The 19,941-nt window shown below is 65.0% G+C and overlaps 1 protein-coding gene across 1 annotated transcript; it reads left to right on the top strand.

The window, feature by feature from the left end:
* Nucleotides 1–4,029: 4,029 nt before the first annotated feature.
* Nucleotides 4,030–19,940, top strand: AURANDRAFT_30038 (hypothetical protein; the record flags this gene model as incomplete). Its single annotated transcript, XM_009041084.1, has 12 exons — nucleotides 4,030–4,758; nucleotides 4,828–5,205; nucleotides 5,330–5,426; nucleotides 5,790–6,121; nucleotides 6,296–7,929; nucleotides 8,097–8,823; nucleotides 9,125–9,793; nucleotides 10,230–10,658; nucleotides 10,859–11,944; nucleotides 12,130–14,910; nucleotides 15,122–18,764; nucleotides 18,964–19,940. Coding segments are annotated over 12 exons (13,482 nt in total), but the record flags the coding sequence as incomplete, so codon positions are not given.
* Nucleotide 19,941: the final 1 nt, after the last annotated feature.

Genomic DNA, 19,941 nt, shown 5'->3' with positions numbered 1-19,941 from the left:
GAAGAAGGACTTTGACGTCGTCTACCGGCCGCTCTACCACTGCGAGGCCAAGGCGGACCGCTTCGAGGCGCACGTGCTCGCCGTGTCCCACTTTGCGCGCTGGGAGGCCAAGTTCGAGCGCGTGGCGGACCTCGCGACGCTCCCGCCCGCGGCCGCGGCGCTCCTGCTGCCGGGCCCGTTCTGGCACGACCCGCTCTGGACGCTCTCGGACCGCGCCGCGCCGCGCGCCGGCGCGACGCGCAGCGGCCTCGGCTCGCGGAGCCACGAGTACGCATCGGTGTAAAGTACTGTCTGTTTATGTTTCGTGTTGGCTCGCGCCTAGGGTGCCTGATCCCTACTAAATCGATTTTTGTGGCAGAATTATCAGGAGTTAGATCGACTAGAGCTAGGAGGCGGCGCGATGGCGGAGGTCCCGCGTGCGATCGTCAAGGCCGTCATGCGCACAGGTGATGTTCGGAAGGTGTGTGCGTGGATCAGGGACGGTGGTGACGTGAACTCTTCGTGTGGCGACGATTACAACGATGTCCCGCTGCTTCATCACGCTACTAATTTCGGTCATCTCGGGATTATCAAGCTACTATTAGAAGCTGGCGCTGATCCGAATCAGCCGGGTTACTTTTATGGCACGCCGCTGAATGTGGCTTGCTTGGACAACTTCGATTTTATTGAATCACCTTCTGAGATAGCCGCGGCACTCGACGTGGCGCGACTTCTTTTGGACTACGGCGCCGACGTCGATGGCATGTCAAAAATTGATTATGAACATTTAAGAGAAAGGAAGCAGCGTCGGCCCTATGTAGGTATGAATCTACTTGGGATGGTAATAGCTCTGGATTAAGCGAAGACACGGCGAAGGCCGACTTCGACCGCGCCGGCGCGTTCGCGTCGACGCCGGAGATCGAGCTCCTGCGGCGCGCCGCGGCCGTCAAGCTCGAGACGGAGTCGCTGGCGAAAGAGACCGAATCGCTTTTGAAAGAGGGCAAGGCCGCGGGCGTCGACGAGATCCAGACGATTCTGAGCGCTGCGAAAGAGCCTGGAGCGTCTGCATTCAATCTTGGTAAGGGTCATGAAGGAGAAATCGCCCACTGTCTCCTTGAAGATTTGTTTGGCGGCCCTGACCAAAGAGACATCGAAATCGAAGAAATCAAGTTTCGCTTGAAGGCGGCCCGAAAGTGGTACAAGCGGGCGGCCAAGGAAGGCCACCAGGGTGGCATCGACGCGCTCGCGCGCCTGGAGGCGCTCACGCGCCTCGCGCGCCTCGACTGACCGCCTGCCCGCGGCCGCGCGCCGCAGTGTATCGCCACGACCTGGAACTTCTAAACGTGTCGGCGCGAGTGATAGGGCGTGGTCGCGGCGACGCCGAAGCCCTCGCCATTTCAAGCAGCTACGGCCTCAAGGGGGTGCCGGAGTGCAAATACGCGTCCGTTTGGCGAGCGACTGAGAGAAGTGGTGAAAAGCTCGAGCGCCCAAGCACCGCGTTGCTCGTACCCGCAAGCCCCGACGAAGATGTCCACGCGCGCCCGGAAGAAGGCCAAGAAGTCGGGCGAGAGCGCCTTCTCCCAGAGCGTCCTGGAGTCCCTCAATTGCCCGATCACGGCGGCGCTTCCCGTGCTGCCAGTCCTCGCCGAAGACGGCCGCATCTACGAGCGCGCCGCCATCAAGCGCTGGCTGTCTAAGAAGGCCAAAAGTCCTCTGACGAACCTACCGATGGGTGAGCATCTCGCGGACGCGTCGGGGACGACGCGGCCGCTGGTCCTCTCCGCGATCGAGAACGGCGTCGTCGATGACGATTCCGCGGCCGCGTGGCACCTTGGAAGCGCTAAGGCCAAACTCGCCGGGGAATTGCCGGGCGAGCTGTCGTCGGTGAAGATCGACTTGGACCGCGCCGGCGCGTTCGCGTCGACGCCGGAGATCGAGCTCCTGCGGCGCGCCGCGGCTGTCAAGCTCGAGACGGAGTCGCTGGCGAAAGAGACGGAATCGCTTTTGAAAGAGGGCGCGGCCGCGGGCACCGACGAGATCGCGACAATCCTCGGCGCCGCTGAAGAGCCTGGAGCGTATTGGTTCAGAGCTGGGGTCCAGTATGAAGGTTTTATGGCCGATGAATATGACTCGGAAGACGTCAAGGACATCGAATCAGCCAATAACCTTCTGAAGCAAGCCAGAGTCTGTTACACGCGGGCGGCCGAGGAAGGCCACCGGGGCGCCATCGCCGCGCTCGCGCGCATGGACGCCATCGCCGCGCTCGCGCGCCTCGACTTCGCGGGCGACGACGACGCCCAGCGGCGGCGACTGGACGGTCGCCGCGGTGTCCAACTTGGTGTCCACTTGATTCAGTCGCCGCGCGCCGCCGCCCTGCGCCTCGGCGAGCGCTCCGGCGACGCGCGCCTCGAGTGACCGCCTTCGATTCCTGGCCCACGACGCCGTCGTGACGCTCAGCCCTCTCCTGACTGACGCCACAACCCCACTCCCCCCCGCTCGCACCTCAAACTAAATCGAAATCGTTACAAACTCGCGCTACGCCTGCGAGACGACGACATCAGCACCGAGGAGCGCACGGGCGAAGCGCGGCGGACGACCGTGACGCGGTCTAAGGTTGGAACGAAGTGTTTCTCTCAGCTAAATATTCTCAGTGAACTTTGAAGGCTTCCGGAATCTCTCATCATCGACCGCGCGCGGTCGCCGCCGATGAGCGGACGCGGCCGCGCGCCGAGCGAGGGGGAGACGCCCGCGGGAGCGCGACGCGGCGATCGCCTGCGGGGCGGAGCGCGTCGCCCGCGGCCGCGCGGCGTCCCCCGTGGCGCGCGCGACGCGGTGGCTGCCGTCGGACACGCACAAAACGTTTGGCCTCTACACGCGTAGTTTCGGAAGGATCCATTGGTAAGAGTATTCTCGTCACCCGGCGCGGACGAACGGAGGCGCTCGGACGCGGCGGCGCGCGGCGCGGAGGTCGCCCGAGCTTCGCCGGCGGCGCGCGCGTGCCTGCGGGCGTGTACCGCTGAGACAGGTCACCCACGGCCGGTGTACGGCGACCGTTGGTGGTTATAGATGCGGCTTTGGCGCTCTCCCGCGCCAATCCTAAGCCCGAGCGCCGTGGAAAAAAGACCCCGTTTTGGAGGCGTGCGCCGTGCTTGTAGTGGCGCGGTGTGTTTTGTGTGAAGGGTGTGCGTGTGTGTGTGGGACGCGGGCGCGGTACGGCTGCTGCGGCTGCGGTGCGTGTCGCGCGGCGCCCGCGGCTGCGGCGTGCGTGTCGTGCGGCGCGGGCCCGCGGCTGCGGTGCGTGTCGTGCGGCGCGCCCGCGGCTGCGGTGCGTGTCGTGCGGCGCGCCGACGGCTGTGTTGTCGTGCGGTGCGCGCCCTGCTGCCACTGCGCTCGCAGTGCCACTGGCGCTCGTCCTCGCCAAGTCCGCCGGGCCGTGGTTGCCGGCAACGTATCCCGATTGCGGGTCCGCAACGGCGTCTCTCCCGGGACGAGACGCGCTGGCTGCCCGGTCGGTGGAAGGTCGTCGCCCTCTGGCATAGGGGGAGGCGGTCGCGACCCGGTAACGCGACATGGCGTTGACCCAGCGCCACCACTGGGTGGTGGCGAAGATCGTGTCGGCCTTTGAGCCGGACATCGACAACATCAAGGTCCGCGCCGGCGCCGCGCGAAAACATCCCCGCGCCCCGCGCCCCCCGCCCCTCCCGCCCCCCCGTCGCCGCGGCGCGGCGCGGATCCGGCGGCGCCGCGTAGGTGCAAGGCTTCGTGCGCCAGCCCGCCAACGCGTCGAAGCTGCTCGCGTTTTTCAACGGCGAGGCCGCGGACAACAAGCTCTTCGTCTTCTACCAGCCGCCGGCCGTGGACCAGGGCGACGTCGACGCCGAGGGCTGGCCGGGCAACGAGCAGCCCCCGGAGCTCTTCTTCAGCCAGGGGTCGACGACGCGGCTGACGACGAAGTGCTGCGTCTTCGTGCGCGCGGTGCCCCCGGGCACGGCCATCGACCTCACGAAGCAGTCGACGGCGGAGCTGCTCTACTGCGAGCTCAGCGGCACGGCCCTCGGGTCCATCTCGACGTACCTCGACTCGTGCTTCATGCCGGCCTTCGACTCGAGCGAGCAGTGGGGGAAGGCGTCCGAGGAGCAGCGGTCCGACTTCACGACGGAGATGGGCCACTTCATCTCGACGGTCAAGGAGGCCCTGAGCAGCCTCATCGGCGGGCTCGTGCTGGACAAGCCGACGCTCACGTCGCCGGACGTGCTGAACGCGAAGACGTTCAGCCAGCAGGCGAAGCAGAACCCGGAGCTCATCCCGCACTTCGAGGGGCTCCTCGAGGGCTGGTGCAACCAGATCCAGGCCTACCTCGACGAGCCCACGTCGAAGCAGACGGCCGACGACGAGTCCGAGGACGTCGGCCCGCTCAAGGAGCTCGACAACTGGCGGAACCGCATGCAGCGGCTCACGTCGATCGCGGAACAATTAAAACGGAAGGACTGCAAGTCCGTCATCAACCTGCTCCAGAGCGTCACGAAGAACAGCGCGGACCCGTCGAAGCAGAAGATGATGTCGCTGTTGCGCCGCTGGAAGCAGACGGACGTGAACATCACCGAGGCCGCGAACGAGGCCAAGGACAACGTCAAGTACCTCTTCACGCTCGAGCGCTTCATCGAGCCGCTCTACAAGGGCACGGCGACGACGATCATCGACACGCTGCCCGCGCTCACGAACAGCATCAAGATGATCCACACCATCGCGCGCTACTACTCGACGAACGAGCGCATGACGGTCCCCGCCCGCGCCCCTTCGCGTCGCTTCGAGCCGCGCGCGCGCCGCTCACCCCGCGCGTCCCCCTAGGCGCTCTTCGCGTGCATCACGGACCAGATGATCGTCAACTGCAAGGCGTCCATCTGGGGCATCCGCCCGGACGAGGTCACGAAAACGATCGATCCGTCGCTCCACGACTCGCTCTGGGAGAAGGACGAGCAGGAGCTCGTCCGCCAGCTCGAGAGCTGCCTCAAGCTCTCGGAGGCGTACCAGGAACAGTACCGCCTGACGAAGAAGAAGCTGCAATCCATGCCCAAGGGCAAGCAATTCGACTTCAACGAGATGCACATTTTCGGCAAATTCGACCTCTTCTGCCGCCGCATCATCAAACTGATCGACATGTTCTCGACGATCGACCAGTTCAAATCCCTGAGCAACAACAAGCTCGAGGGCGCCGCGCCGGCGTCCGTCTCCGCGGGGGCGGACTCGACGCGATGAGGACGTCGCGCCGACCGCCCGCGCGGCCGCGCGCCGCCCCGGGGCGCCGGGCGCGTCCGCCGACCCGCGCGCGCGCTCCGCAGGCATGGAGGAGCTCATCGATCAGTTCCACAACATCGTGCGCGACTTCCGCCAGAAGAACCACGACCTTTTGGACTACCACAACAACAAGTTCGACCGCACCGCCCCGCGTCCGCGCTTCTCTCCCGCGCCCGGCGCGCGGCGCGCGCGTCGGCGCGCTCCCCGCCGGCGGCGCGCGCTCCTGGCCGGCGGGGCCTGTCCCCGGCCGCGATTCCGGGGCCGAGCGCGCCGCCGAGCGCGTCGCCGAGCGCTCCGCCGAGCGCTCCGCCGAGCGCTCCGCCGGGCTCTCCGCCTCGCCCGGCGCGCGGCGCGCGCGTCGGCGCGCTCCCGGCCGGCGGGGCGCGCTCCGGGCCGGCGGGGCGCGTCCCCGGCCGCGATTCCGGGGCCGCGGCGCGTCGCCGAGCGCGTCGCCGAGCGCTCCGCCTCGCTCCCGTCTCCGCGCGCCCAGCCCCCTCACCGCCACGCTCCCGCAGGCGACTACGTCGAGTTCAACGTGAAGATCAGCGACCTGGAGGGCGCGCTACAGCACTTTATCAACCAGTCGTTCGAAAATATCACGTCTATCGAAAATTCGTTGAACCTGCTGCACAAATTCCAGTCGATTCTGCAGCGCGAGACGCTCAAATCGGATCTGGACAGCAAATTAAACATCATCTTCCAGAACTACGGCATCGAGCTCGAGCAGGTCCAGCAGCTGTACGAGAAACAGAAGCACGACCCGCCGATTCCGCGCAACCTGCCGCCGGTCGCGGGCAACATCACCTGGAGCCGCCACCTCCTGAAGCGCATCGAGGCGCGCGCCCGCGTCTCGCACGCGCCCCTTCCCCGCGCCGCGGGCGCTCCCCGCGCCGCGGGCGTCCGGGGGCCCCGCGCCGCGCACGCCCGGGACCCGCCTCGGCCGCTCGCGCGCCGCCGTCGCGCGCCCGCCGTCGACGCGCCGACCGCTCACGCCCCCGCGCCTTCGTAGGAGCCCATGAAGCAGTTCGAGTCGAACCAGAACGTGCTCGACGGCCAGGGCGCGCGGCGCATCATCCGCATGTACAACAAGCTCGCGCGGACGCTCGTCGCGTTCGAGTACCTGTGGCATCAGGCGTGGGTCCAGTCCATCGACCAGGCCAAGTCGGGGCTCCAGGCGACGCTCATCATCCGCCACCCCGAGGACCAGAAGCTGTACGTGAATTTCGACATGGAGCTGCTGCAATTAATCCGCGAGGCCAAGTGCCTCGATCGCATGGGCGTCGAGATCCCGGAGTCGGCGAAAATCGTGTTATTCCAGGAGGAGAAGCTCAAGAGCTACTACAACGACCTCCACTGGGCCCTCAACGAGTACGACCGCATCGTGACCATGGTCATCCCCGTCACGGCCATGGTTTTGCGGCCGCACTTCAATGACATGGAATACGAGCTTCGACCGGGCATGATCACGCTCACGTGGACGTCCATGAACATCGATTCGTACAAGAGCCACGTGCACCACGGGCTGCGCAAGCTCGAGCAATTGGTGACGAACATCAACGACATCATCGAGCACCGCGTAGAGAAGAACCTCAAGGTCGTCTCGCGGACGTTGCTCGTCGACTTGCCCGAGAACCAGTCGTTCACGGTGGAGGAGTTCGTCAAGATGCAGGAATCGCACATCATGAGCGAGAGCGAGCTCCTCCAGGGCAAGAACCTCGAGATCGAGCACGCCGTGGAAGATCTAGTAAAGATCATCGCGGCCTACCAGTTCGACAGCCACGTGGAGCGCGTCTCGGACGACGAGATCTCCAAGCTCAAGAAGCACTACAATCACTTTATGTACCAGGCGCTGCTCCACTGCGCGAAGAATTCGATGAACGCGCTGAAGAAGCGCATCGCAACGCGCGTGGGCACGAACTTTTTGTACGTGACGCGGCCGTTCTTCGAGGTCATGGTCCAGCTCGCTCCGCCCGAGGTCATTTTGCAGCCGTCGCTCGACGACATTCAGGAGTGCATCAACCGCAGCGCCCAGGCCATTTTGCAGTGCTTTAAAACCGTCAAGGATTGGTACGTCGTCGCCGGCGAGCTCCGCGACAAGCCGTCGGCGCCGACGTTTTTCGAGCGCATCACCAAGGACATCGAAATTGTCCGCGTCGCTCTGCTGCTCACGGGCTGCGTCCAGGGCATCCGCAACACGGTGCACGACTACCTCGGCTCCTTCTCCGCCTACGACTGGGTGTGGAAGAAGGACAAGGGCGAGGCCTACCAGGAATTCATCATGGCGAAGCCGAGTCTGGACGACTACGAGGCCCAGCTGAAAAGCTTCGTCAAGGTGGACCAGACGATTGAACAGATCCCGTCTATCCACAACATCGGCGCGCTCTCGCTGAACACGAATTCGCTGAAAACGCAGCTCAAGAGCGAGTGCCAGCATTGGAAGGTCACGTACAGCGACAATTTGCACATCGAGGCGAAGCAGCGATTAGAGGCGCTGTCGGAGTACATCCGGTCCACGTCCGTGAAGCTCGAGAAGACCGTCCGCGACGACGACCTCGACGGCCTGCGCTCCATGATGGACCTCTTCAAACAGGTCCGGGAACGCGAATCTGGCATCGACATGGAGATCGCGCCCATCATGGAAATGCGAGGCGCCGCGTCCTATGGGATTCCGGGCGCGCCTTGAAGGCTCGAATGCGCGCGCCGCCGTACGCCGCGACGCCACCGCGACGGGGAGAGGCGACAGGGACGGCGGACGGGGCATACGACGGGGTCGCGCGCCCCCCCTTGGCCGCTCGAAGGGTCGTCACCGCCGCGCCTCGTAGGTACCACATGCTCGAGCACAACCTGCCGTCGGGCTTCATGGAGAAGTCGGAGATCGACAAGAAGACAGTGCTCCGGTCCGCCTGGCGCAAGCTCGTAGCGACGGCCGCGAAGCGCGCCGAGGAGCTGTCCGTCAAGCAGCACGTCCACAAAAAGCGGCTCAAGAAGGACCGCATGCTCCTCAAGAAAGAGGTCGCCAAGCTACGCGAGGACTGGCTCACGTCCGGCCCCGGCGTGCCCGGCGTCGAGCCCGAGAAGGCCCTGGACCGCCTGCGCTTCTCCAAGGACAAGCTCGCGCAGTGCCAGCGTAAATACGACATGGCCCACGGCGGCGAGGAGTTGTTCGCGCTGCCCTTCACGGACTACCCGGAGCTGCAGCAGACGAAGAAGGACATCTCCCTCTTCGACCAGCTATTTGGCCTCTACACGGACGTCAAGAGCCGCATGGAGGAGTGGAAGCTCTTCCAGTTCACGGAGGTCGTCGCGAACATCGAGGACATGTCGAGCACGATGGACAACTTCGCGCTCCGCTGCAAGAAGATGCCGAGCCGCCTGCGCGGCTTCGACGCCTACAAGCGGCTCCAGACCCAGATCAACGACTTCCAGATCGTCCTGCCGCTCCTGCAGGAGCTGTCGAAGGCGTCGATCATGCCGCGCCACTGGGACGAGGTCAAGGAATTGACGGGCATGGAGTTCGACCAGACGGGCGCCGAGTTCAAGCTGCAAACCGTCGCCGCCGGCGCCTGACACTTTGGCGCGGGGGAGAGCGCTCGGGAGGCCCGCGGCGGCACCGGCGGCGGCCGCTCCGCGGCGGCCCGGCCTGGCGGGATCGCCGTCGTCGGCGGTCCCGCCGATGGCTTCGGGACCGTCGCCCTGGGCGCCGTTGGGCCGCGGCGCGACGAGAGACCTCACGCCTCGCCCGCCCGTGCGACGAGAGACGCGCGCCCGTCCTGAGATCGGCCACGCGCCCGTCCAGAGATCGCCCCCGACGCCCCCGATCCGCGCGTTCACGCCGCCGCGCTCCGCACAGGTGTTAGAGCTCAAGCTCGAAGCCGTCGCCGAGGACGTCATGGAGATCACCGACGGCGCGGATAAGCAGCTGAAGATCGAGAACGACTTGAAGGAGATCGACGGCATCTGGCAGGTCCGCGAGTTCTCTTTCAAGGACTGGAAGACGCGCGCGGTGCCGACGCTCCAGGGCACGGGCCTCCTCATGGAGGAGCTCGAGGAGGCCCAGATGGCGCTCCAGACCATGCTCACGATGCGCCACGTCGCGCCCTTCCGCGAGGAGACCCAGGAGCAGCTCGCGGCGCTCTCGGACGCGTCCGACACGCTCGAGCGCTGGGTCAAGGTCCAGCTCATGTGGTGCTCGCTCGAGTCCGTGTTCACGGGCGGCGACATCGCCAAGCAGCTGCCCATGGAGGCGAAGAAGTTCGGCAAGGTCGACAAGGACTGGGGCAAGCTCATGTCCAAGAGCGAGGAGACGCGCCTCGTCGTCGAGTGCTGCCAGAACGAGATGCTCAAATCGAAGCTGCCCGAGATGTACACGGAGCTGGAGAAATGCCAGAAGTCGCTCGAGGGCTACCTCGAGGCCAAGCGGTCGCGCTTCCCCCGCTTCTACTTCTGCTCGAACTCGAAGCTGCTCATCATCCTGTCGCAGGGCTCGGACCCGACGTCGATGAACGCGCACTACGAGACCGTCCGCGGCCGCGCCTTCGACGCCACTTCAATCGTCGCGAGGAAAGTATCCACGCGTCGAGAGCGCTCGGAGCGACGAGCGCTCGTCCAAAAATGAGCCGAATCGAGTGGAAAATGGCCGAGAAAGGAGCCTCGGAAGTCTGGCCTGGGGTCCGGCACGCGCGCTCCCTGGCCTGGGGTACGGCGCGCGCGCCTTGGCCTGGGGTACGGCGCGCGCGCCTTGGGCGTGCCCTCTCGGGTCTCGTCGAGCGTCCTGAGCGTCCCAGCTCTGAGACCGCCCCGAGGGACGAGTGGGCCTCCCCGAAAGGGCCGCACCGAGCGGAGCCCTGGGCTCTGGGCGCGCGCGTCGCTCGCGGGGCGCGCGTCGCTCGCCGCTCCCGTCGATCGGGCGCGCGTCGCTCGCGGGGCACGCATCACTCGCCGCTCCCCCTCGCCAGGTCTTCGACGCCCTCGAGAAGGTGGACCACGACAAGAAGGACCGCACGATCATCCGGAAGATGCACGGCGCGGGCGGCAAGGGCCACGAGGAGATCATGTTCGTGAAGCCGGTCCCGGCCCAGGGCAACATCGAGGACTGGCTCACGGTGCTCCTGAAATACATGCAGAAGACGATGAAGTACCTCTGCTCCAACGCGGGCACGCACATGGCCGCCGCGGGCACGGAGATCACGACGCTGCGCCACTTCGTCGACGAGGCCAAGGCGCAGTTCGCGCTGCTCGGCATCCAGTTCATGTGGACGACGGACACGCAGAACTCGCTCGAGGAGTGCTCCAAGAAGAAGAACAGCATGAAGGAGTGCAACAGCCGCCAGCTCGACGTGCTCCGCGAGCTGTCGAGCTGGTGCCTCCAGGACCTGGGCTTCAAGGTGAACCGCGGGGCAGCACAAGAGAGCGAAATTCCCAACTTCAAAGGCTCCTTTCTCGGCCGTTTTCCACTCGTTTCGGCTGATTTTTGGACGAGCGATCATCTCTCGGAACGGCCTCGACGCGTGGATGCTTTTGTCGGAACGCGCGCGCGCGGAACACTCACGTTGAGGCGACGTTGAATCACCCTCGTGCTGCCCAGGTGAACCGGAAGAAGATCGAGACGCTCGTGACGATCCACGTGCACCAGAAGGACGTCACGAAGGAGATGTTCGACGGCTTCAAGCGCAAGGAGATCAAGGACGCCAACGACTTCGAGTGGACGAAGCAGGCGCGGTTCTACTGGCGCAACAACGGCTCCGACGAGACGTCGGACGACGGCGCGTGCGTCATCTCCATCACCGACGCGGACTTCACGTACCAGTACGAGTACCTCGGCGCCAAGGAGCGTTTGGTGATCACGCCCCTGACGGACCGCTGCTACATCACGCTCGCCCAGGCCCTGAACATGTGCTTCGGCGGCGCGCCCGCGGGGCCCGCGGGCACGGGCAAGACGGAGACGGTCAAGGACCTCGGCGCGACGCTCGGCATCTTCGTCGTCGTCACGAACTGCGGCGACCAGATGTCCTACAAGGACTGCGCCAAGATCTTCAAGGGCCTCTGCCAGAGCGGCCTCTGGGGCTGCTTCGACGAGTTCAACCGCATCCGCCTGCCCGTGCTGTCCGTCGTCGCGCAGCAGGTCCTGTCGATCCAGAACGCGAAGAAGGCGGGCAGCCTCCTCTTCCAGTTCCCCGGCGACCCGCAGAACGTGAGCCTGAACCGCGCCGTCGGCTACTTCATCACGATGAACCCGGGCTACGCCGGCCGCCAGGCCCTGCCCGAGAACCTCAAGGCGCTCTTCCGCGGCGTGACGATGATGACGCCCGACTTCCAGATCATCATGAAGGTCAAGCTCTGCTCCGTGGGCTACAACGAGTACGAGCTCCTCGCCCAGAAATTCTTCGTGCTCTACGACACGTGCAAGCTCCAGCTCTCGAACCAGAAGCACTACGACTGGGGCCTCCGGAACATTTTATCCGTGCTGCGCACGATGGGCGCGTCGAAGCGCGGCAACATGGACAAGGCCGAGTCCTACCTCGTCTACCAGACGCTCCGCGACATGAACCTGTCCAAGCTCGTCGCCCAGGACGTGCCCCTCTTCCTGTCCATCCTCGCGGACCTCTTCCCGGCCATGTCGGCGCCGCCGAAAGCCGAGTACCCGGACATGGAGGCCGCGCTCATGGAGGAGGTCGAGAAGGCCGGCCTCATCTTCTACGAGGGCCCGGATGGCGCGACCGCGGCGTCCGAGGGGGGCGGACGGCGCGCGCGTCGATCCGACGCGGGGACCCGCTTCCGCGCGCGATTCGAAACCCCCGTCCGCGATTCGAAGCCCGGATCCCCGACCCTCACCCCGTCACTCGTTCAGGCTCCAAGGGCACGCGCGGCGGCTGGGTCGGCAAGGTCATCCAGCTCTACGAGACGACGCGCGTGCGCCACGGCATCATGCTCGTCGGCCCGACGGGCGGCGGCAAGACGCGCATCTTCGCGCTCCTCCGCGGCGTGCTCACGAAGATCACGGGCACGACGCACAAGGACTCGCGCTTCAACCCCAAGGCGATCCGCGCCCAGGAGATGTACGGCGAGATGGACCCGCTCTCCGGCGAGTGGACCACGGGCGTCTACGCGGCCATGTGGGCCAAGTACAACAACCGCGCGAACCCGTACAACACGTGGATCATCGCCGACGGCCCCGTCGACGCGATCTGGATCGAGGACCTGAACACGGTGCTCGACGACAACCGCATCTTGACGCTGGCCAACGGCGACCGCATGCCCATGACGGACAACGTGAAGATGATGTTCGAGGTCGAGACGCTCGTCAACGCGTCGCCGGCGACGGTGTCGCGCGCGGGCATCATCTACATCGCCGACGTCGAGCTCGACTGGGAGGCCGTCTACCGCGCCTGGGTCCTCACGCGGCCGTCGGACCACCAGACGATTTTGTACGACCTGGCGGAGAAGTGGCTCGGCAAGTGCACGCCCATCGACCCGGGCGTCGCGTTCTCGTTCATCACGCGCAACTGCGTGTCCACGCTCCAGGCGGGGCGCATCACCGTCATCCAATCCTTGCTCACGCTCATCACGGGGTTGTGCGACGGCGAGACGATCAAATTGCACATGGCCGGCAGCCTCGAGACGGGCCTCGAGCGCGTCTTCCTGTACGCGTTCTGCTGGTCCTTCGGCGCGCTCTTCGAGGCCGAGGACCGCAACAAGCTCGACGTCTGGCTCCGGGAGAAGGACGAGAGCTTCCTGCCGCCGACGGGCAGCGCCTTCGACTTCTGCATCGACGAGAAGACGTGCGACTGGGCGCCGTGGTCCGCGCCCGCGTGGCACTACCCCAAGGGCGACACGCTGGATTTCGCGTCCATCCTGGTGCCCACGGTCGACTCGACGCGCACGTCCTACCTCATCAAGCAGGTGCACAAGCAGAAGAAGGCGACGTTGATTGTGGGCTCCGAGGGCACGGCGAAGACGGCGACGGTGCGCATGTTCCTCGCGTCCTTGGACATGCTCACGCGGACGTGCAACTACTCTTTTGCTACAAAACCCTTCGGCGCGCAGAACGCCGTCGAGTCGGAGCTCGACAAGCGCGGCGGCAAGAACTTTGGGCCGCCGAACTCGCAGAAGATGACGTTCTTCATCGACGACATGTCGATGCCCGAGGTCAACAACTGGGGCGACCAGCCGACGCTCGAGCTCATGCGCCAGCTCATCGAGTACAACGGCTTCTGCTTCCTGGACAAGGACAAGCGCGGCGACTTCAAGACCTGCGAGGACCTCATGTACATCGCGGGCATGGGCCACCCCGGCGGCGGCCGCAACGACATCCCGAACCGCCTCAAGCGCCAGTTCTACTGCATCAACCTCACGCCGCCGTCGATCAACTCCATCAACGACATCTACGGCCAGATGCTCAGCGGCCGCTTCCCGTCCGCGACGACGGACGCGGCGCTCGGCTCCGTCGTCCAGCTCCTCACGCAGGCGACGATCGGCCTGTGGAAGTTGATGCAGACGAAGATGCTGCCGACGCCGGCGAAGTTCCACTACGTCTTCAACATGCGCGACCTGAGCCGCGTCTTCCAGGGCGTGCTCATGACGCCCTACGAGTCGATCAAGACGGGCGGCACGCGGGGCAAGGAGGGCACGTGGCGCCACAGCCCGCCGGCCTGCCTCCTGGCCATCTGGAAGCACGAGTGCTTCCGCGTCTTCCAGGACAAGCTGACGAACAACAAGGACAAGGAGTTCTGCCTCAAGGCCATCGTCGACCAGTGCGAGACCATCTTCGGGTCCGAGGTCGTCTCGGACCTGCCCGAGGACCTCTTCATGGTCAACTTCCTCCAGGAGGACGTCTACGACGAGGACGGCGTCATGCAGGAGGAGGCGCCCAAGGTCTACGAGCCGGGCGGCAGCCTCGCCCAGATCCGCGACCGCGTCCAGATGTTCCTGGACAAGTACAACGAGGACTACCCGTCGCGGAAGATGGAGCTCGTGCTCTTCGACGACGCGCTCAAGCACCTCCTGCGCCTCAACCGCCTCATGGAGATGCCCCGGGGCAGCGGGTTGCTCGTGGGCGTCGGCGGCTCGGGCAAGCAGTCGCTCACGCGCCTCAGCGCGCACATCTCGCGCGCGTCGTGCTTCCAGATCACGCTCACGAAGACGTACAACCAGGCGTCGCTCATCGAGGACCTGCGGACGCTCTACCGCAGCGCCGGCGCCTGCAAGCAGACCGTCTTCCTGTTTACGGAGTCGGAGATCAAGTCGGAGACGTTCCTGGAGCTGCTGAACAGCGTGCTCATGACGGGCGAGGTGCCGGGCCTCTTCGCCAAGGACGAGATGATGGCCATGACGGCGGACCTCCGCGGCTCCTTCCTCAAGAACCGCGCGGGCCTCGAGGACACGCAGGACAACCTGAAGCAGTACTTCACGGACTGCGTCCGCGACAACCTCCACCTGATGCTGTGCATGTCGCCCCTGAACCCCAAGTTCCCGGAGCGCGCGCGCCGGTTCCCGGGCATCATCTCGTCGCCGACGATCGACTGGTTCCTCGCCTGGCCCGAGGAGGCGTTGGTGGCCGTCTCCCGCGGCTTCATCGGCAACTTCGAGATGTCGTGCTCGTCGGAGATCAAGGACAACCTCATGACGCACATGGGCATGGTCCACAACTGTGTGGAAATCAACCACTGGTTTGGGTGGTCCTGACCAAACTTCAGAATTCTCTCGCTCGGTCAAATCGAAGTCGATTCGGCTGATTTTTGGACGAATCGATTGCTCTCATCGAGTTCTCGAAGCACAGCGAAAGAATCTGGTCCAAATCGTTCGATTACGCGCACATTGAAGTCGGGTTAAAGATTTGAATTCCACACAGGTCCACAAACTCACGACGGACGTCTGCTCGGAGTACTTCGAGAAGCTGCGGCGCGCGGTCTACCAGACGCCCAAGTCCTACCTGTCGTTCATCCAGTCCTACACGAAGATGTACAAGCTCAAGCTCGCCGAGCTCGAGGACAAGGAGGGCCGCGTGAAGCTTGGCCTCGAGAAGCTCAAGCAGGGCGCGCGCGACGTCGAGGACATGAAGGGCGTCCTCGCGGAGGAGGACAAGAAGCTCGCCGTGGCTACCGAGGAGACGAACAAGATGCTCGAGGGCCTGCAGATCTCCAGCGCCGAGGCGCAGCGCGAGGGCGACAAGGTCGCCAAGGACAAGGCCGCGTGCGAGGCCGACGCGGCGCGCATCGGCGAGGAGAAGGCCGCCGCGGAGGCGGACCTCGCCAAGGCCCAGCCCTTCGTGGACCGCGCGAACAAGGCCATCGAGTCCATCAAGCCCAAGGACATCCAGGAGATCAAGGCGAACAAGAACCCGACGGACATCATCAAGATGATCTTCGACTGCATCCTGATTTTATTCAAGCAGCCCCTGGACACGGTCAAGCCGACGACGCTCAGCGTCAAGAAGGAGGACCTCGCCTACTTCGAGACGTCGTTCAAGTTCAGCGGCCAGAAGATGCTCGGCGGCACGACGTTCCTCGCGGACCTGCAGGAGTTCGGCAAGACGGGCAAGGACCTCATGAACGAGGAGACCGTCGAGTTCCTCTTCCCCTACGTCGACCTGAGCCTCGAGCAGAACGGCGCCTACTTCACGCCCGAGGTCGCGAAGAAGGCGTCGTCCGCGGCGGAGGGTTTGTGCATCTTCGCCGCGGCGATGAAGGACTACTTCTACGCGTCGCGCGTCGTCAAGCCCAAGCTCGAGGCGCTGGGCATCGCCGAGGCGAATTTGAACGAGGCCGCGGCGAAGCTGCGCCAGGCCGAGGCGCGGCTGAAGACGTGCCAGGACAAGCTCGACGAGCTCCAGGCCATGTTCGAGAGGCAGACCGCGGAGAAGAAGCTCATCGAGGACAACGCCGCGGCGCTGCAGAAGAAGATGAGCCAGGCGTCCGAGCTCATCGGCGGCCTCTCCGGCGAGCAGAAGCGCTGGACCGACGACGCGAACGAGTTCGCGGAGATCAAGCTCCGCCTCGTCGGCGACTGCGCGATCGCGTGCGCGTTCGTGTCCTACTGCGGCCCCTTCAACCAGGACTACCGGTCCTACATGCTCGAGGACAAGTACAGCAACGACTGCGAGACGCGCGGCGTGCCCGTGTCGCAGAACCTGAACGTCATCGACTTCCTCGCGGACATCGGCACGATCGGCGACTGGAACCAGGAGGGCCTGCCGACGGACCCGCTGTCCATCCAGAACGGCATTTTAGTGACGCGGTCGTCGCGCTTCCCGCTCCTCATCGACCCCCAGGGCCAGGCCGTGGGCTGGATCTGCGAGCGCGAGAAGGACCGCGTGCCGCCGACGGCGCCGACGGTGCAGCTCACGGACCCCAAGCTCAAGGACAAGCTCGAGTTCGCGTTGCAGGAGGGCAAGGCCTTCATCGTGTTAGGCGTCGAGCAGGACATCGACCCCATGCTCGACCCCGTCCTCGAGAAGACGTACGTGCAGAAGGGCCGCCGCTACGTCATCACCATCTCCGACAAGCAGATGGACTACGACATGAACTTCATGGCCTACTTCATCACGCGCCTGCCGAACCCGTCCTTCTCGCCCGAGCTCCAGGCGAAGACGACGGTCGTCGACTTCACGGTGACGCAGAAGGGCCTCGAGGAGCAGCTCCTCGGCAAGGTCATCGGCAAGGAGCAGCGCGCGCTCGAGGACCAGCTGTCCCTCGTGCTCCAGGAGGTGAACAGCAACACGAAGTCGCTCCTCGCGCTCGACGCGTCGCTCCTCGAGCGCCTCACGTCGAACACGGGCAATTTGTTGGAGGACGAGGAGCTCATCGACGTGCTCGCGTCGACCAAGGCCAAGGCCCAGGAGGTGTCCCAGAAGCTCATCGCCGCCGACGAGACCAAGGCGTCCATCAACGAGAAGCGCGAGCAGTTCCGGCCCGTCGCGACGCGCGGCTCCGTGCTCTACTTTGCGATCGTCGAGATGTCGGCCGTGAACCCCATGTACCAGACGTCGCTCACGCAGTTCCTGGAGCTGTTCATGGCGTCCATGGAGAAGAGCGAGCGCGCGTCCCTCGCGTCGAAGCGCGTCGAGAACATCATCGAGGCCATGACCTACATCACGTACCGCTACATCAACCGGGGCCTCTACGAGGCGGACAAGCTCACGTTCGTGCTCATCTGCACGCTCAAGATTTTGGTGACGGCGGGCATGCTCAAGTCGTCGGACGTCATGCTCTTCCTGCGCGGCGGCGCCGCGCTCGACATCAACAGCGTGAAGCGGAAGCCGTTCTCGTGGCTCACGAACGACGCCTGGCTCAACGTCCTCGAGCTCTCGTCGTCCCTGAAATTCTTCTCGAACATGCCCAGCGACATGTCGGCCAACGAGGCCATCTGGCGCCGCTGGTACGAGGACAACGAGCCCGAGCAGATGGCCGTGCCCGACTACGAGACGAAGATCGCGGAGAACCTGGAGATCGGCCCGTTCCTGCGGCTGCTCGTGCTCCGGTCGCTGCGCATGGACCGCTGCATCCTGCAGACGAAGGAGTTCATCCGCTCGACGCCGCAGATGGGCCCGCGCTACGTCGAGCCCGTGACGGACACGGCGGACGCGATCTACGCGGAGATGATCTCCACCGTGCCCGTCATCTTCCTCTTGTCCGCCGGCGCGGACCCGACGGACTCCATCGAGCTGCTCGCGCGCAAGCGCAAGCTCCCGCCGCCGGCGGTCATCTCGCTCGGCGAGGGCCAGGAGCCCGTGGCCATCAAGGCCATCAACACGGCGTCCGCGGAGGGCACGTGGGTCCTGCTCCAGAACTGCGAGCTCGCGCTCGAACTGATGACGGAGATGGAGCAGCTGCTGATGAAGCTCCCGACCGTGGACCCGGGCTTCCGCCTCTTCATCACGTGCCTGCCCCACAAGGACTTCCCCCTGGGTCTGCTGCAGATGTGCACGAAGGTCACGAACGAGCCGCCCGCGGGCCTCAAGGCGGGCCTCCTCCGGTCCTACACGGTCATCGTCGACCAGGAGCGCCTCGAGCGCGTCGAGACGGAGCAGTGGCGCCAGCTCCTCTTCGCGCTCTGCTTCCTCCACTCCATCGTCCAGGAGCGGCGCAAGTTCGGGCCGCTGGGCTGGGGCGTGCCCTACGAGTACAACACGGGCGACGTCACCGCGTGCATCCTCTTCCTCGAGCGCCACCTCTACAACGGCCCCATCTCCTGGTCGACGCTCCAGTACATGGTCGCCGAGGTCCAGTACGGCGGCAAGATCACGGACTCCGTGGACCGGCGCCTCTTCAACACGTACGCGCAGGTCTGGCTCACGGCGGGCACGTGCGCGGAGGGCTACACCTTCAACCCCAAGGACACGATCCAGCACATCGCCAACGACTTCGTCTATCTGATCCCGAAGGCGACGGAGATCGCGCCCTACCGCGCGTTCGTCGAGTCGTTCCCGGAGATCGACTCGCCCGAGGTCTTCGGGTTGCACCCGAACGCGGAGCTCACCTTCCGCATCAAGCTGTGTGGAAATCAAATCTTCAACCCGACTTCAATGTGCGCGTAACCGAACGATTTGGACCAGACTCTTTCGCTGTGCTTCGAGAACTCGACGAGAGCGATCGATTCGTCCAAAAATCAGCCGAATCGACTTCGATTTGATTGAGATAGAGCGTTCTGAAGTTTGGTGGGGACCCCCCAAACCAGTGGTTGATTTCCACACAGGCATCAAGGAGGTCAACGAGCTCATCACGACGCTGGCGGAGACGCAGCCCAAGGGCGGCGGCGGCGGCGGCGGCGGCGAGTCGCGCGAGGACATCGTGCAGCACAAGGCGCGGGAGCTGCTCGACCGGCTGCCCGCGGACTACGTCGAGGACGACTACAAGGCGAAGATCAACAAGCTCGGCGGGCTGTCGGTGCCGCTGAACATCTTCCTCTTCCAGGAGATCCAGCGCCTCCAGAACGTCATCGCCAAGGTGCGCTTCCAGCTCACGCAGCTCCAGCTCGCGATCAAGGGCGAGGTCGTGATGACGGGCGAGCTCCAGGAGGCGCTCGACAAGATCGCCGACGCGTCCGCGCCCCGGACCTGGATCTACACGGTCACGGGCGACGAGTTCTCCTGGATCCTCCCGACGCTCGGCCTCTGGTTCTCGTCGCTCATGGCGCGCGACGACCAGTCGCGGACGTGGCTCAACAGCGGCCGGCCGCCCTGCTACTGGCTCACGGGCTTCTTCAACCCGACGGGCTTCCTCACGGCCATGAAGCAGGAGGTGACGCGCAAGCACAAGAGCGACAAGTGGGCCCTCGACGACGTCGTCTACCGCACCGAGGTCACGCAGCTCGAGCGCGTCGAGCAGGTCCGGAGCCAGCCGCCCGAGGGCGTCTACCTCCACGGCATGTTCCTCGACGGCGCCGCCTTCGACAAGAAGGAGAGCCTCCTCGTCGAATCGGAGCCCAAGAAGCTCTTCGTCTCGCTCCCGATCCTCTTCGTCTCCGGCCTCATCAAGGACGAGTCCTACAAGCGCCGCAAGGAGCTCTTCGGCGCCCACGGGCCCTACGAGTGCCCCGTCTACAAGTACCGGCCCCGCACGGACCGCTTCTTCATCTTCTTCGTCACGCTCAAGTGCACCACCGAGAAGAACGCGAAGCACTGGACGCTCCGCGGCACCGCGCTCCTCACGACGGACTCCGCGTCGTCCTAGA

This window comes from Aureococcus anophagefferens (genome assembly GCF_000186865.1).
Source record: "Aureococcus anophagefferens unplaced genomic scaffold AURANscaffold_18, whole genome shotgun sequence".
Lineage (NCBI taxonomy): Eukaryota > Pelagophyceae > Pelagomonadales > Pelagomonadaceae > Aureococcus > Aureococcus anophagefferens.
This window is presented reverse-complemented; position numbering and strand designations above follow the sequence as displayed.